At 40.3% G+C, this 18,087-nt stretch overlaps 1 protein-coding gene across 1 annotated transcript; it reads right to left on the bottom strand.

Annotated features, from left to right (window-relative positions):
* Window positions 1–2,339: 2,339 nt before the first annotated feature.
* On the bottom strand, window positions 2,340–14,560 carry LOC121857251 (von Willebrand factor A domain-containing protein 5A-like). The gene is made up of 3 exons (XM_042353232.1): window positions 14,428–14,560; window positions 14,167–14,298; window positions 2,340–2,606 (listed from the first exon to the last, which is right to left on the bottom strand). The coding sequence occupies exons 1-3, from the start codon at window positions 14,450–14,452 to the stop codon at window positions 2,380–2,382; spliced, it is 384 nt and encodes a 127-aa protein (XP_042209166.1). The 5' UTR covers window positions 14,453–14,560; the 3' UTR covers window positions 2,340–2,379.
* Between the last annotated feature and the right edge of the window lie 3,527 nt (window positions 14,561–18,087).

Genomic DNA, 18,087 nt, shown 5'->3' on the forward strand with positions numbered 1-18,087 from the left:
ATTGCCAGCTTGCCCTCCGATAGTGCCATAGTTGACGTTTAGAGGGGGGTGGGGGAAGTGGTTGTGCCCAGTTTGATTTAATAGAAATAAGATTGTGATCAGAAGACCCTAAGGGGGCAGAAATTGAGTATGAATAGTGAGAGGGGTTAAAGGTAAAACAAAGCTCAAGAATGTGTGTAGGGTGTATGATTATTTGTTCCAAATCAATAAGTAGGGAAAAAGAGAGTGCCTCAACTCCACCTGGGTCATCCCTTGCAGAGCCAAGCCACTCTCTGTGATGTACATTGAAAATCCCTAGGTAGAGGATCTCCTTGTTTGGGTGTATGGATAGCAGCGACTCTTGGCAAGAAGTGAGATAGTCAAAGAGTTCCAAATGGTTGGGAGAACAGTGTAGGAAACAAAGAAAAATAGTCACAGTAGGTAGGGATATTTTGAGCCAGATGACATCATAAAGAGAAGATTCATAAGTCGACCTATAGGTGTACGTGTGTTGCAGTAGGCGCATACACCTCCCTTAAGAATGGAAAGAGGTATAAAGGTTGTAGTTGGAGACTTGAAAAGGTTTGGGTGAAGCTGCTTTGGTCAGTTGAAGTTAGATAGTAGTAAGAGGTAGGGGGAAGAGGTTAATAGATGGTGCTCCACAGAAGGAAAATTGGATCTCATCTGCGTATGTTGGAAAAATGAAGTGTGAAAAAAGCCGATCCTCCAGCAACCGAGGTGGCATCAGTTGAGGCCCCAGTAACTCGATGATGATCAGGTCGGCCCTGGGGTCCAAAACCTTCCCGACCAGTGGGACCCATCCGAGAAGGCCCCGCTTCAATATTAATATCAACTGACAGAGGAGAATAAAATAGAATGAATAAAACAGATCAAGAATGAGTACAGTTTTAATTGTGGTGTTGTCAATAGTAAAAGAGACAGTTGAGACCCTGCAATTGTGTGTAAATGGGGCAGAAAGATAGATCAGCAACCTGGGACTTGGTCACAATTTTCGTGATGCCATATGGCAGCAGGATCTACCATTAGACAATACATTATGCTTCCAATATCTTCCCAGGCAGTAGTACCTCCCTGTTTGGTAGCTGCCTACTGCCTACACACACTAACAGCACTACTAAGCCATTGTCTTAAAACATTTTACATTATAATTTCTATTTTAAAACTAATTGATACATTATGGCTCGATTTAGCTACTTTTACACTTAGACAACTGATCAATGAATAAACCAAGCTATATGGAGACTCTTTATACACTAGTGATGTCACGAAGCTTAACAACTGTAACCTGTACTAAAATGTACTAAGTTAATTACTAAAATTTTTATGTACTATAATAGAAACTATGGGATGTTTATACTCATTAATTGCCATTTTGCAAGAATTCCAGCAATGCAAGTTATATTCTGTTAAGTTTAGTCAGTGATATTTCATAAGCAAAAAATTTAACTCCCTGCCTTTTATAATCCTTGAGGAAGTGTTAATCTCTCCTCCTGGCAGTCAACACCCCACCTACCCCCCACCACCCCCCAGCCAGCAGGGGAGACGGATGGCGGTGATAAGGATATATAGAATGAAATGCCACACACTAAACTTAGCAGAATATAACTTACATTGCTGGAATCTTTGCCAGATACCGATTAATTTGAGTATAAACATCTTATAGTTTGCACAAGAGATAAAAATTTTAGTCCTTTAGCATAGTACATTTGAGTACAAAGTGAGTACAATAATATGTTGCTCCAAATTATGGATTTTCACAGGGCAATGGCAGTACAACTAGCCCCAGTGGTCATGATATTATGGTACCGAATGTTACAAAGTATTTCAAATAAATTCTTTGATTAGTTGTGTACATAGAGAGACTGGTGGTGGAGGAGACCTTTGGAGGTAGAAACTGACCGAACACCCCTAAAGAAGGTTCGCCTGCCTCTGTCTTTCTTACTGGGCAAAATATTGTTTATTTGTTATTTACTAATTAGTAAAGATATGTTACTGTAATAATTTGAGCTTATTAATACCAGTACCCTTCATATACAGTAAAAGACTTATTTTTACCTTATTATTCAGCTTGTCATTTAAGGATATCATATTGTAAACGTCTCAGAGAATTTATTCAGGATCATTATGGTAACTTTTCTCCCCTTTCCTCACTCAAGTGTGGCTAATAGGGAGATAAATTTGATACCATAATGATCCTCAATAAATTCTCTAAGAGACGTTTACAATAAGATATCCTTCAATGGCATATTTCAATACGATATAGTGATGGGAATTCCATTCTTTTATATAAAAAATTAAGAAATGTTGATACCAGAAACAATAAAATCAGTTCTAATTAATTAGACACACCATTTTTTTACCTAAATAATCCTGAACACTTTATCTAAAAGTCTGGTTAAATATGGAAGCAGAAACCACATACCCAATACACAAAGAATAACTCACCTGAGCAGATTTGGCATCTTCACTGATGGTAACATTTAGAGGATCAGTGTGGGAGATGATCCTTGTTATATCATGGCTACCTCTCACCTCACCCTCAATGTTGATGGTGTAGGTCTTATGTACAGTAAGTAGCCTTGCCCCGGCATCTGGGGTCACGTTAGCTGTAATTATATTGAAGAAATTCACAGTCATAATTCATGTCAAGTATATGAGATACACATATCAAAGGCAAACACACATACCCTACTCGACACCAGCACATACTTCCACCCAAGATCCCTCGTCAGCAAATTGCTGTTCAACACCACAACTGCATTCAGCCAGTATGGGCCCAGACATTGTCATCCAGTGTGTTCAACTTTTGCACTGTTACTATGTTAAAATTCCCTGTACTGTAGTATGATATTTGTATCACTTATGTTACAGGTATACAATATAACTAACACATATGCAGAGTGAAAAGTCAACGGTTTTCAACACAATTAATTCCATAAGATTATAACTGTATGTATATTATGTATGATGTACAGGTATGTATATTATGTATATGCTCCATTTATATACATTATTTATTCAGCCTAGTTAGCAGCGTGTGGCTAGTTGACCCCCCGGACAGATCAGGGAGAGCCACCTCGCTTGTGTATCTCTGTTTGTCCAGTAAATAGAACCTACGAAAACTCTACAGGTGTTTGTGTTTGCTCCTGTAGATAGAACTTGGTACCCAGAACATATACAATAACAAATTCAGGGGGTTATGGACCAGCCACCCTCCAAAAACTACCATCCTCCCTTGATACATTTATGTCATGCACACTGTCAAGCAAGAAGAAGAATCAGCCATATAAAGAAAGCATAATAAGCATTAATTAAAGACTGTAAGCATAAATTGGCACTGTTATTCATGATGTTAAGCGTTGAGTTCACGTTGAGTCGTCATTCCTCCCTTCAGCCAGCCCCTCTGGGTGAAGGGCTGGCTGATGCTTTGACCACTGTTTCTGCCATTAAGAGTTTTAAAAGATACTGTATCCCCCACACATTTTGAAAACTAATACAGACTACAGTAGTGGAAATTTATGTGGGCTAACAGAAAATTCTTGATTCAGCCGGCCTGCCAACACGTGCATGCCCTTATTGAATTGAATTGAAACAGTTTATTTAGCCAGAAAAACACAGATACAGAGTGGATAATAATAACAATATTAACATGGCTGAGCCAGTTGAGAACCTGAGCTCTCTTTTAGGCACCTGATATATACTATACATTTATCTCAAGGAAGTATTATGTAACATTTAGTATCATCTGGAATAGTACACTAGCATGGTGGTAATAAGAAAATCTCATAATGTTACCACGGTTATCACTTCAATATTTGTTAATTTTATTTTATTTGTATTTTTAGTTTATTTTTTTTATTTATATTTACATAAATTACAGTGGAATTGAAAAACTTAAGTTTAATGGGGGAACAGTGTCATGATCGTAATGACGGCTAACCTGTAAAACTAACGATCCATATTACGCTCACACGTCCACAAAACCTTTTTAGTCTCCCAGTGGAAATGTCCTCCGTTCTCCCTGTTTCTTTGATGACTTCATCGAGATGTCGTATGTTTGTTGGCTGTAGTTGTAAACTCTTTCGGCTACCGAGACCCTGTAAACCTTTTTTTTTTCACCTATGAATATCAGAGACTCTAATAATCATAGTGAAATTGTGGTAGGGAGATTAACTGAGGAATTAGTTGATATTCTGAAGGGAACTTTTTGAATCTGCTCCTCGGTGTTGTCGCAAGGCGGTGCGTGTTGGGACCTGTTGCCATCCAACCTTTTATGATCAATTTGATTCTTGCTTTTGATAGCTCAGTCAGAACAAGGTTTGTAAAGATAATAGTAGGGAATGAAACTGAGTTCGTAGTCTCAGTTTCAAACGTCAGAGTGTTACAGTAACGTAATTCAGTGAAATGGTCGAGTAGGTGGAATCCGCGACTTTAGCGTGGGTGGAAGGCGGTGGTTCGTTTTCAAACCAGTAAGCGCCACGCTTCCCCCCCACAGGTAGGTCATTCCACCTTCTCCGTGTTGTAATTCGCCATTTTTAAGTGATTTGACCTAATTAATAGTTTGATTGCAAGTGTTACAGTAACGTAGTTAATGTGCTTTGAGTGAAGTATCTTATGTCCTTAATGTATGTCCCTTTGAAACGTTGAGGTTCGTTATAAACCGTCAGTAAGCGCTACGCTCCTCCACCCACAGGTCCCTATCGCAGCCTAGGCCATGTCTGTAGCGTGGATGACGCATCCACTAGTCTGGGGAGATGTATGAGGTCCAGTGGAGTCGGATGTTCCCTTGAACCCCGACTGTCAGAAGCTCCACTACCACCCATGGGCCCCATAGGGGGTAGGATTCCCCTAACGCCCTGCCCTCGTGGTGAACCCGGATCTTCAAGCCCCCAAACTTCTGCCAGCCCCTTCATTGGTGGATGAGTACAGTACATAGCTCGGTGGGGCTGTTGGTGTGGTGGTGTTAGTCCACCGGAATTATCGGAGTTTGTTTGAAGGTGTCACTTGGTGATGAGACCCCCATAGCGGCCGCTGGAGTAATGCCCCTGGGGTATTGAGTGTTGTACTGGCAGGTGCCACTGGTTTTATTGGTACTAACTTGCTGTAAGAGTTTATGTGTGTTTTGGTGTGGGTACACTCAGTAGTGGTGCAAGTAAATTGAGCCTGAGGGCATGGTACCAGGAGTTCCTGTTTTGGGTGAATACGTCTTTTCTGTAACCATTTTTGTGTTTAATAAACAGTGTAGTATTTGTATGTGGGTCTATGATTCACCTATAGTATTCACCGTTGTTCTTTCCCTAATACTCAATACTATATTTACATGTACCCATGGGCTTTCCTCTCACGTCACGCTACCAGGTCAGAGTATTACGTAAGTTGTTATAAGAGTGCCAAGCCCTTACAGGGTGGCAGCTTGTGGTGCGCGCTCTTACAAATGGGGGCCTCGGTGGTCCAGTAAGTAAGTAGTACCAGCCCCCGCTCTTACAAATGGTGGCAGCTAGCTTGTTGTTCCTACCCCCCTTACAACATGGGTTGTACAGTAATAAGGTTGAACAAGAGAACAGAGCTGTCAGGATTATGTCTAGTTGGTAATTATGTTTATTGCAATGGTAATTACTTATCTATTTACATGATGATTTCCAATAAAATGGTTTTGATGGTACAATAAAAGCAGGTACTGTAAATATAGTAGGTGTTACAAGAAATATTAATACTTAGACAATAGATATATTTTAAGAGATGATTTAAAGGAAGGGAGTTAGTCTTTGCTGGATGGGTGGGGGTAAGTTGTTCCACACCTTCACACCGTGTTATTTTATGGAGGTCTGGGACTGAGAGGAGCGCATGGGGGTGGTCTTAGTAGCTCTGGGTGCCTTAAGTTGTGTCTCTGATTATTCCGGAACTGGAAATAATTATTTTCAAGCAAGTGATTGATAGAATTGTAAACAAAGAAGGCATAGCGGTAGGTGTTAATATATTCGAATTTTAACATTTTCAATATATAGCAAATTGTCCGTACAACTCTCTTTTGTGCAGTAACCAGAGATTGTGTTTTTGAAGAGGCAGAGGCCCCTCATAGTGTGTGACAATGTATCAGGTGTTGGTAAACAAGATCATGACAGATTTCTTTCATTGCTGTGAGAGTGAGTGACTGTCAAGTGTGATACATGATACTGCACTGTTTATTGACTTTACTGTGAATGACTTGTATTTGGTTTCTCCAGTTAAATTTCTCATCAACAATAACTCCGAGGAATTTAGTACAGTATTCTGTTGGTGTTTGAGGACTGTATTACCAAGGTATGAGGTCTGTCCAAAAAGAAACTGAACTTTTAAAAAAACAAATTTATTGCTTTTCTTACAACTTAATCAGACTTTTCTCCTTCAAAGTACTCCCCTCCACAGTTGATACACCGCTCCCAACTTTTTTTCCAGTTCTGGAAAGCGTCCTAGAATGCGTTTTGAAGGATGGTGTGCAGGTCTCGTAGCAAATTTTCTTCTCTCTCTTCTATCGTTTGAAATCGGCGACCTTTCAGAGTGGATTTCAACTTTGGGAACAAAAAAAAGTCTGCAGGGGCCAAATCCGGAGAGTAGGGCAGCTGGGGGACGAATCGTCTCGTGCTTCGCCAAAAAGTCACGGAAAAGGAGCGACGCGTGAGCAGGTGCTTTGTCATAGTGCAGCATCCAAGTCTTGTTTGTCCACGCCTCAGGCCTCTTCCTTCGCACTGCCTCCCTCAAATGCTTCAGGACCTCCAAGTAAAACTCTTTATTGACTGTCTGACCACGTGGAACAAACTCAAGATTAACGACGCCCTTCCAATCAAAAAAGACGATCAACATCAATTCCACATTTGAGCGACTCTGACATCCAGATTTGGGATGGTCTTCGGTGGATGTTCTTCCCCTTTTGAAACGCTGGTATCACACGTGACATTGCGTACGGCTCAAACAATCCTCCCCATAAGCCTGTTGCAACATTTGAAAAGTCTCCTTACAAGTTTTTCCCAATTTGAGACAGAATTTCAGGTAAACACGTTGCTCTTCAAGACCCTTCAATGTTCAACTTGCAACAAATCGTCAGGTGCACTAAACACACGTTCACTCTAGCACGTGTAGCTCGATGACTAATTGGCGTGGCGTGATGCGGCGAGTGTTAGACTAAAGGTCAAGGTCACCGCTACACAGTGCTCCCGTCGCGAGTACGCTGAGCCGGCTCGTTGGCGCGCTATTTAAGAAGTTTGGTTTCTTTTTGGACAGACCTTGTACAGGGGATCCAAGTCTGGTGGTAAGTTTTTTCCTTCTGTGAAAGATCGTGTAGTGGGTTTTCTCAAGGTTTAAGGTCAGTATATTATGTATTACCCAGGTCCTGGCTTCAGTCAATTCAGTGTTCATAGTTCTCATCAAGGAATGGAGGTCTGAGTTGCTGGCATAGAGATTACTATCGTCTGCAAATAAGTTGTATTTTATGAGTGTGCTGGCGTGGACTATGTCGTTTATGTACAACAAAAGCAGTACTGGACCAAGAATGGAACCTTGGGGGACGTCATATAAGATTGGAGAGGAGTCAGATTGGTGATTATTATAGCAGACATACTGCATCCTGTTGGACAGATATGAGGTAAACCAATTGTGGGACAGGCCTCTAATGCAATAATGTTCAAGCTTTGAAAGGAGGATGGTATGGTCGACAGTATCGAAGGCTTTAGAGAGGTCCAAGAATATACCGACTGTGAACTGACTGTCATCAAAGGAATTTAAGATATCATTAGTAAAGGATAGCAGAGCACTCTCAGTCGACCTTATAGCTCTAAATCCAAACTGGGAGTCTGTAAAGATGTTATTGGCATTGCAGAAGGAGTTTAGTCTATTACATGCTAGCTTTTCCAGTATCTTACTCAAGGCTTGAAGAGACCTTTGTCCCCAGATTTTTTATATGTGGGGTGAACTTTAGCAATTTTCAGTTTATCCGGAAAGACACCACTAGTGAAAGAGGAGTTACAAATGTGTAGAACAGGTAGTAATAAGTGGGCTACTCTCTTAATGATGCTCATTGGTATATTGTCTTCGCCTGCTGCTGCATCTTTGGACATTTTTATGATGGCCAGTAATTCATCTGCTGTGACAGGGGATAAGAACAGCTCATTTCGCTGTCTGTTTTGCAGGTAGGCTCTAAATTCCTCATGGTGATCAGGGATGCTCTCTGCAAGATTTTTGCCAACATTAATAAAATATTCGTTGAAGTGGTTGGCAATGGGGGAGGGTTCCGTTACAAATGAATCATTTATCATAAAAGCTGAGTGAGGGGCCGAAGGCTGAGTGTTCCTGATACTGACTGGAGCTTATTTGCATAATGATTACGTATGGCATTTGTAACTGCTTGAGTTACTCTATTTCAGATACTTCGGTAAGCATCACCGAAAGTCATGGGTCTTTTTGCAAATTCCCTTTGGAGTTGTGTTTTTCCTTTATCATTACCTTAATTTCGCTTGTGATATAGGGTTTGGAAATGGATACAGTTTTCACTGACTTAGTCGTGAGTGGGAAGCATTTATCAAAGCAAGCATTGAAGATGCAAGAGAAGTTGCAGCTGTTCACGTTAGGGTTGTCGGAGGCATAGACAAGATCCCAGTTAGCATTCATTAGATTGTTTTCAAAAAGGAGCATGTTGTCGGTGCAGTAGTCTCTGTATTGTATTGAGACTCTACTAGACCTTTCAGGTCTTGTGGCTGTTTTATACTTGGCAAAAACTGGGAAGTGATCTGAGATATTGCTATAAATAATTCCACTTGCAGGTTTGTTAGGAGTGTTGTTAGTCCAGATATGATCTATCACAGTGGCAGAGGTGGCAGTTACTCTAGTGGGTTTGGTTATAGTGTTGAAGAAGAGTTTAGAATGACAGGTAGCAAGAAGGTCTAATATTGAGGTGTCGGTTTCTGATTTTAATAGATCAAGGTTGAAATCTCCTGTAATGTAGCAATGTTTCCTCTCTGAACTTATGATAGTGATAAGCTCCGAAAATTTATCAAGAAAATTCCTTACATTAGTGTGGGATCTTCTGTAGATTACTCCTACTAGGATATTTCGTGTGTCGTTACGTAATTCAATGAAAACACTCTCCATGTACCCCTCCTGAACCTTTAAATCATCTCCTACTGAAGTGTTATACTTGATATCAACATATAGGGCGACACCACCACTGTGTTGTGACATGTTGACGCAGAGTCTATTATAATTAGGAATGTTATACAAATGGTCAATATCGTTAGTGAGTTTGGTCTCACAGAACCCAAGTACATCAAATTTGTGGGCAATAGAAGATAAACACTGATCTAAAAAGGTATCTATATGAAGGGAATACTGCTGATGTTATGGCTAATCAAGGAGAAGGAATGAGGTAGTAGGAGACTAGAACTAAACTCGGGAGTCAGGAAAGTAATAGTTACAGTTGGGGTTGGTGTAACCCAGTGAGTTTTGTAGAAAGGCATCAGGATCGATATGAGGGAGTATTGTGTCGACACCATGGGTGAATGGGGTGTAACACGTACGATATAGCACATCTAAGGGAATGGCACTAGCATCATCATTGTGGGAACATTGATACTGATTAAGGAACAGTAAGAACTCAGGGTCACTGAGGTGTGAAAAAGGAAGATCAATGAAAATTATAATAGTGGGGGGGGTATCGTACTCACAAGTGCTACAACCAACAGAATTAGGATGACCGGTGCTGTTGAGGGTGACTCCCAGATAGAGTGGGAGGTGCGCCTGTCACTCGGTTTTGAGGGTTGCTGGTTTCCTCCATAGAGGGTAGACGTGTAGTATTCGAGTTGGCCGGCGGGGGGGGAGACTCCTCAGGTGATAGCGACAGTGGCTGGTTCCCCCTCAATGGGGAGGGGGTTCTCAAGGGGCTTGGGGGTTGGAACAGCGGGTGGGCGAGTGGGCGGGTGTCCACTTGCCCGACTCCTCACAACAAGAGTTTTATGACTGAACGTCATGTGTTTCCCTTGTTTCCTGGCTTCTTTAAACTGGTCCATTTGCTGTAGATGGGCTTTAGTCGTACCTGGGCAGAGATCTGCGTTGATAAAACACTTTGTCACGGTCAGAGGGGGATGAGAATTTTGTTATGATGTCGCGGGGGAGGGAGGAGTTTGGTTTCCCGACGCGTTGAACACGGTCAAACTTTACTTCAGGAAGTTTAAAATGGTCATTCAGCAGGCGTGAAATTTTGCATTGGGATGACTCCCAGTTCTTGTGGATATCTTCAGGGATACCGACAATCCTGAGGTTGTTTCGCCGCCCTATGTCATCCACATAATCCACCCGGTCTGCTGTTGTCGTTAGTTCCGTTTTGAGCTTGGAATTCTCCTCACTCAGCTGTCGAACTTGGGTCTTGAGTGTTCGGTTCTCTTTAGCTACAACGTTCAACATTGCTTGTAGGTCACTTATTTCCCCTTGCGAGAATTCCAAGCTTCTTTTAATCTCACTTAGCCGGTCAGTGAAACGCCAGTCAGCCTCTTCTACCTTCCTGATGGTCTCCTTATTCATTTGGTGTACGATGTCCTGTATGAGAGTCCGTTGGACTTCCATTATCACATCAGTCAGCTGTTATTTCGTGAAATTTGAATTTTTGATACTAGCAGCCAACTTAGACATATTGGAGCTAGTGAGGGCTGAGTAGCTGGCAGTAGGGAGACGGTCAAGTTGTATGGTCAGCTGGGTGGCCTGGTGGGACGGTGGGGGTGGACAGGGCTCAGATTACATGCCGTGGCACTGAAGGGAGCTTGGTGGGCCTACACCTCATTTCGTAGACACAGATTCACCAGTAAATTGACAAATATATCTACTTAGGGGGATCACAGATAGATATTGTACTGGTCACGACACTCACTAGTTACTCACGAATCAGACTAGGTTCTCCTGGAAAGACCCTGTTTTTCGACGAAAAACACGGAGCTCCCACACAAACATCCCACCACTACTGTCTGGCCTGAAGAAGTGTGTCGAAGAGATGGCAACTAACAGACCTACCATTAGGGGAGAGAAGGAAAAATGGGAATGTTTCGATTGCAGGAACAACGTAATAGCTTATGGAGTCCCTGAGAGCCAGGCGGAGGAAGCACTAAATCAAGTATTGTTTCAATGGAATAATTTAGTTTGGCACTTGAGAGAAACACAAAATACTAAAAAGACTGAGAGTCTACCCAGATGCACCTCAGCCCATCTCCTAGAATAAACAAAACATTGTTTTTTGTAGTATTATGTTAAAACAAACACTCATAAATCAACACAGCTAAAATTAAGGGATGGAAAATGGTCTGTTTATTGGCTGGGAAGATGGGGGAGGTGAGGTGATATGTTTGACAGTTGATGCCAAGGTCTAGTGCTTATTTATTTATCTGTCCTTAAGAGTGACTAAGTTTTTCTTTTATAAAATGTCACTAAACTGACCTGAAAGAATACAATTAACATTGCTGCAATTCTTATAAGATAGTGATTAATTTGAAATAATAATGCTATAGTTTGCACTAGCCAAAAATTTTAGTAATCATTTAGTACATTATTTTGAGTACATGTAAAGTGCAGCTTTGCCCTTAGGACAGTGTAGCGTGTTCAAAGAAACATTAGGCGCGAATTTTAAAATATGATGCGCCAGATTGATTCGCGCAAAATAGGAAAGATTCGCTTTAAATTAAAACATTGTCCTTAATTGTGGGCGTCGCTTTAAATCAATAATCTTAAATTGAAACGCTTTAAATCAACGTTCTACTGTACAGAGGTTCTGAATTTGTCATCCCCCCTCAGGATCACACAAGTGAGGAAATTATTCGGCAGGCAAAAAACTTAGCAAGGAGCGAGACATTTCGGAATGTATTCATTCACCCAGATCACACGAGAATTGCTGTTCGACACCACAACCGCATCCAGCCCATACGTGCACGAACTGATCGCTATAAGAACAGCCCAGTCCCAACCATTGTAAAAATTATCAATAACTTGTAATAAATCAGTGTATTCACTCCCAGTAAACACTACTCCTTGCACTGTCACTATGTTGAAATGAACTGTAGTTTGAGCTTTTCCCCATCTAGTTATTATATGTCTTATTTGTGTCACTCATGTTACTTGTATATTATTTGTAATTCGTAACCCATTCCCCAAATATGTAACTGTATATTTTCAGCCTTCTGGCTGCCAAGCTCTTTCAATAAACCGTTAATTATTATTATTATTATTATATTACAGAGTGAACAGCACAGGAAGCTCATGCAGAACTTGAAGGACTTGGCAGAAGAAGTGATGTCACGGTTTTCAGTATGATTCGTTCAAACAGCAGTATCTGGCAACTTGGCGGGAGGTGAGCGAGTGGTAAAATTACTGGGTCCAGTTCGGTAATTTGGGCTGTAGCTCAGGCGTTCTAATCCTAATTCAAATCTGTTTCACCACAAATGCAGTCACAGAGTCGTTGTCAAGAGGTCAGCGCAGTGGGAGGGGAGGGGGCAGGAAGCACACAGCCACACGTCGGCAGACCAACCAGAGCAACTAGACCTGAGGCAGGAGATGGCCAGATTATCCACTATGAAGTGGGAGTCTCACCATTATCACTTCACATACTGGGAGCACAGAGAGATGACACCGTGTGGAGGAACTACGGTGGGGTGCAGATATTACCGGACTAGTGTGGTACTGCACGGTGGCCCCATTCAAGAGTCTGGCGTTGCTGTTTGCTGGAATGAAGTCGAAGTATTAAGGCTGTCCTGCAGGAATGTCTGACTTCGAGGACCAAGTGGAAGGGCCTGCCAACTGCCAGAGGAGTATTTGAGTCGAGAGGCCTCGACTGAAGAACCAGACGACTACTCTAGGTGACGTGGCCGTGCTATGGAGTGGCCATTGCCACTTCAACTCAAGACATTGTTTTTTCCGTTTTGTTTCTGTTTAATGGTATGTAAAATTTATATGTATTGTAATAGTGTTGGAAGTATGTGCTCGGTTAAAAGTGAAGCGTTTTATCCCTTCCTTGACTTGGAACTTGCTCAACTATATGCCGTTTCACCCGATCCGTCGTGTGGATCACTCATTGTTATACCTACAGTCCACATTTATCCACACACAACAGATGCCACTGTAGTAAGATGGTAATATTAACAAACTCCTCAACCAAACTTCTCACTTCTAAACTTTTCTGTCATTCTCTAAAATTTTGCAGATAAAATGCTTCAAGACGGGTAGCAAAAGTAAAAGAGCTACATCCCAACTCCACGCTTGAAAGATAAAGAAGATGTGAGCAGGAAAAAGGGGGCAGCCAGTCCCAGATGATACAGCAACACTTACTGTACTTCTAGTATACAATATTCCGCATGTGGCTTATTTCCTTGTTTACCAGTTGTTTTATTTTTACAGCAATATGAAAGGCATTTGTTATTCAAAAATTATTATTATTTTAATAAGGTTTCATAGAAGTTAGCAATTTAACCAAGTTTTACCTCTTTCATCCGTAATGAATGACAGTTGAACGTAAATCTTATGTTTTATATTTTGTTTTTATAATTATTTGTGGAAAATGTATCAAGAAACATTTATTTCAACATATAGTTCATCTAAAGCTCAACATTTTGTTTTGTGAATGTTTCCTGCCTTATGTCATCACCCATCCAGGTGGTGAATATGGAAAATATTTGTTTACATATTCATTATGGACGTGGTATAAGGGAGGTGAGCATCAATATTATTTCAAATCATATTTTTTATTCTACATTCATTTCAGCTCAACACAATTAATGTATACCTTTTCATTATGAGTCCAATTATGACTCGACAAATTATTCCTGTGTCCCTGAGTGATAATCTTGTAGCTATGTTATTATTTTGTTTTAAAATATACTAATACAGTACTATTTTAACTACGTACATGATTTATTTTACAATATTTGTGAAAAACTGCTTTAGAATACAGTACTGTACAGTATTGTGTTCCACCTCAAAACAATACAAATGAAAATAAAATGAGTTGCCAGATACTACTTTCTGATTGAAACATTCTGGAAGTCATGATATGATTCATTTGGGTAATTGCACGACACCTCACTTGCTCCAAGCAATATTTATGCTTAAACTGTATAACTGTATTCTGCTGAAAGGAAAAAACATGTATTTTGAGGATAAATTTACCTTTATGTACTTCTTGGACATCTGATGGGCAGTAGCGAGGATTAAGAACTGTTGGCATCACAAAGCTCACGCCTCCATCTGTCTGCACCTTCAACTCCATCACAAGACAAAGTTTAAGCTCAGCCTTTAGTCCTGAAATATTCAATACATACAGAACATTACTGCAGATGTACTGCATTTTCCTATTAATAAGTTATATTAGTAATTTTAGGTGAGAGGCTCATGTATAGATATTATTGTGAACCTTTATACTGTACTAACCAGGAGGGAGGTTGCCAAGAGCCATATGAAGCACATCTGAGGAGAGTTCATCTTCCTGTGCCAATAATGCTGTGTATCCAGCACTCACAGCCTCTTCATACACTTTCTGCGCCTATCAAACATACCACAATTATCAATACTGTACTGTACTGTACTGTACTCAAGGTGATTTATAATTTGTTACAAAGTGTTTTGAAAAGAAGGAATTAGTGACATTCAAGGAACTTTGTTAGTGTATGTATATTTTGGGCTGCAATCCCGTACCGTATATTTCCTACTGAAATACATCGGGTGATATCACATGATTCACTATTTTGCAATAACTCTCCTCTCATTCTGGCACTGCATGGAGAGTCTGCTGTAGTGGTCCCCAGCATTAGAGACCACAGTTGTGTGTCACCACAGATAGATCTAACAGAATTCCACAGTGATAACCTTATCAGTTAGTACTGTACTGTACATAGGTTGAAGCCAGTCAACACATGATAATAACCTTATCAGTTAGTACTGTACAGTAGTACCCCGATTTACGCGGTCAATTGAACCCACAGGGTACCGCGGAAAGTGAAAACCACGTAAAGTGAACAACAGAACATATGGGATTAATTCCAATAGAGACTGGCCCGACCCCCAAACTCCACTTTTTCAGACACAATACCTACGTTGTAGTAAAAATTACATCTTAATTTTATGATGGTATGCACACACAATTAATAATTAAGAGAAATATCAATAATATTAGGTTTTTTAACACTTACATTAGTAGAAAAGATGGCTGGGCACACGGGGATGGGGGGTTGGTTCCGAGGCAGAGGGCAGATTATTGGCCTTCACCTGTATCACTTGTATCAATTGTAACACTATCCACCACAGAGGCTTGCAGGGCCTCTTTGTCAAACCCCTCAAAGTCCATACAAGTCCATATCCTCACTATCACTATCACTGACTTAGGCCGGCTGTGGTGGGTGGCGGGTGAAGAACTCGGTAATGTTTTGATGACTGGGCGACCTTGTGCACATCCTGCCCGCGCCGCTTCCCGCGTATATGAGTAGATACACCGCGGAAAGTGAAAGTTCGGTTCTGGCGAGGCACCGCGTAAATGAGAAATCGCGGAAAGTGAAACCGCGTAAAGTGGGGTAATACTGTACTGTACATAGGCTGAAGCCAGTCAACACATGATAATACAACTAAGATATTTGTTTGAAGGACATGTGATGCTAAGACAAAATATGAGGTAAAATCCTAATAAACCTGTACTGTACTTGAGGAGTTGAGCTCAAGACAAAATAAATACATACATAAAGTACATTCTTGCCATGACTAGTGCTGGTGAATTTTTTGAGGACTATAAGAGAGAAAGATTGCTAGTCAGGACTGGAGGTTGTTACCACCATGTCGTATTCTTCTATTATTTTTTATAACATGCTTCCATGTTATTCCATATTATTCCTGTAATGATGTGTTATATTTACTATTATATATTCTAGTCACCTTACCCTGTGCTGTTAAGGTTTTAACTGTTATTATTTGTTCACGCCCATCTTAATTCTTCATTTAGTATTGCAACAAGCATTCTTTGTTTCTCTAACGACCATCTGCATCGTTAAACGACCCATGTTTCACCGGTGTGTGGCACTGGCGGGAGCCGACCTTATATATAGTACCCCGCTAGCAGATGGAGTTCAGTCCAGTCCTTTTGTCATTCAGTTCACGTTCTTTTGAGTGACAAACAACAAGTCCGCAGATTTTTGGGTTGTGTGGGTTATTACCGGAGATATATTTGTAATTTTGCCAAGTTGGCACTACCCCTTACTGATTTGTTGAAGAAGGGTAATATTTTTTGTTGGACTTCAAGGTGTCAGGATTCTTTTCAAAGCTTGAAAAATGTATTATGCTCATACCCTATTTTGAGAGCCCCTAATTTTTCTAAGCCTTTCAAGCTAGCCTGTGATGCTAGTGATCATGCTGCAGGTTCTGCCCTGTTGCAAGAGGATGATGACAGTGTAGACCACCCAGTGGCATTTTATAGTGAAAAATTCAATCCAGCTCAAACCCACTATGCAACAGTGGAAAAAGAATTGCTGTCAATTATCCTAGCTTTGCAACATTTCAGTTATTATTTATTACCAAGTAGGCCTATTGTAATTTATACAGATCACAAACCATTGCAGTTTCTCAAAACATTCAAGTTAAAAAACCAGAGATTAATTCGCTGGAGTTTGTTCCTTCAGAACTATAATTTACATGTTACACATGTTAAGGGTTCAGACAATGTGCTGGCTGATCTGTTATCTAGACCCACAGAATGAACACTTATGTCATATCAAAATTTGTGCAAGCAAAAATTTTATTTTATAGGGGGAAGTGTTACGACCGTGTTGTATTTTTCTACTATTTTTTATAACATGCTTCCATGTTGTTCCATATTATTCCTGTAATGATGTGTTATATTTACTATTATATATTCTAGTCACCTTACCATGTGCTGTTAGGTTTTAACTGTCATTATTTGTTCAAGCCCATCTTATTTCTTCATTTAGTATTGCAACAAGCATTCTTTGTTTCCCTAACAACTATCTGCATCGCTAAATAACCGATGTTTCACCGGCGTGTCGCACTGGCGGGAGCCGACCTTATATATAGTACCCCGCCAGCAGACGGAGTTCAGTCCAGTCCTCTTGTCATTCAGTTCACGTTCTTTTGAGTGACACCCGTCACCCGTTACTTATACTTTATTTTATTTCTGTGTTCCTGTCACCACCAATGTGGTATATCTATGTGAGTACCTATTCATGTCTCTTATGTGTCCATCAGTGCTTGCTTAGTTACATTTAAGTAATTCAGTGTTGTTTCACGATAGTTAATTTCAGTGTTAGTTATTTTATATGTTTCTGCAGTTTTAACGTAATCCAGTGCTTTATTTTTATACTACATATATTGTTTATGCAGTTCTTTTGATGTTTCGATGTTTCAGTATCATTTGTGTCTTAAAAGTTTCGATAGTGAATCAATTTGTTGTGACAGCCTAAGAGGCTCTTTATTGTGTTAGTATTTAATGTAATTAAATTCTTTGAAGTTTACTTTATTTATTTTTATTCCCTTTTGATTTACTTCACTTTTTTTTGTTTGGTTACGCATAGAACCTGGATATTAAATTAAATTAAGAGACGGCATAACAAGGTAGAAGGATCCTGTATGATGGATAAATTATAACAAGTCGATAGGATATTTCTTTGGAAAATAGAAGAAAGAGCTGACAGAACACGGGGCATTAATCACTCAGAACTACATACAGGTTTTGGCAAGATCTAAAAATGTAGAATGAGAGCAGGTCAAGCAACAATTAAGGACTCTCTAGAAGTATGGAGAAACTCAGATACTCCGTACTGTGTATGTAGTCCCTCATAGTCAGTCAGCAGTCATAAAAGAAAGAATACATTACACACATAATCTGTAAGGAAGATCTGGATATGACAGTTGTTACAAACAATGTGTCACAGTAGAGAATGACAAGCAAAACATTTAGCAGTCAGAAACAAACTTCTCACATCACACAGTAATAGAGGGAAGAGCACAAGAAACTATTAATGAACATGAAGCAAAAGACAGATGATTAGAGGAAAAAATGAGTTACTAGTGAGTTATACACAAGAGGAGAGT

This window comes from Homarus americanus, unplaced genomic scaffold (genome assembly GCF_018991925.1).
Source record: "Homarus americanus isolate GMGI-L3 unplaced genomic scaffold, GMGI_Hamer_2.0 scaffold20465, whole genome shotgun sequence".
Lineage (NCBI taxonomy): Eukaryota > Metazoa > Arthropoda > Malacostraca > Decapoda > Nephropidae > Homarus > Homarus americanus.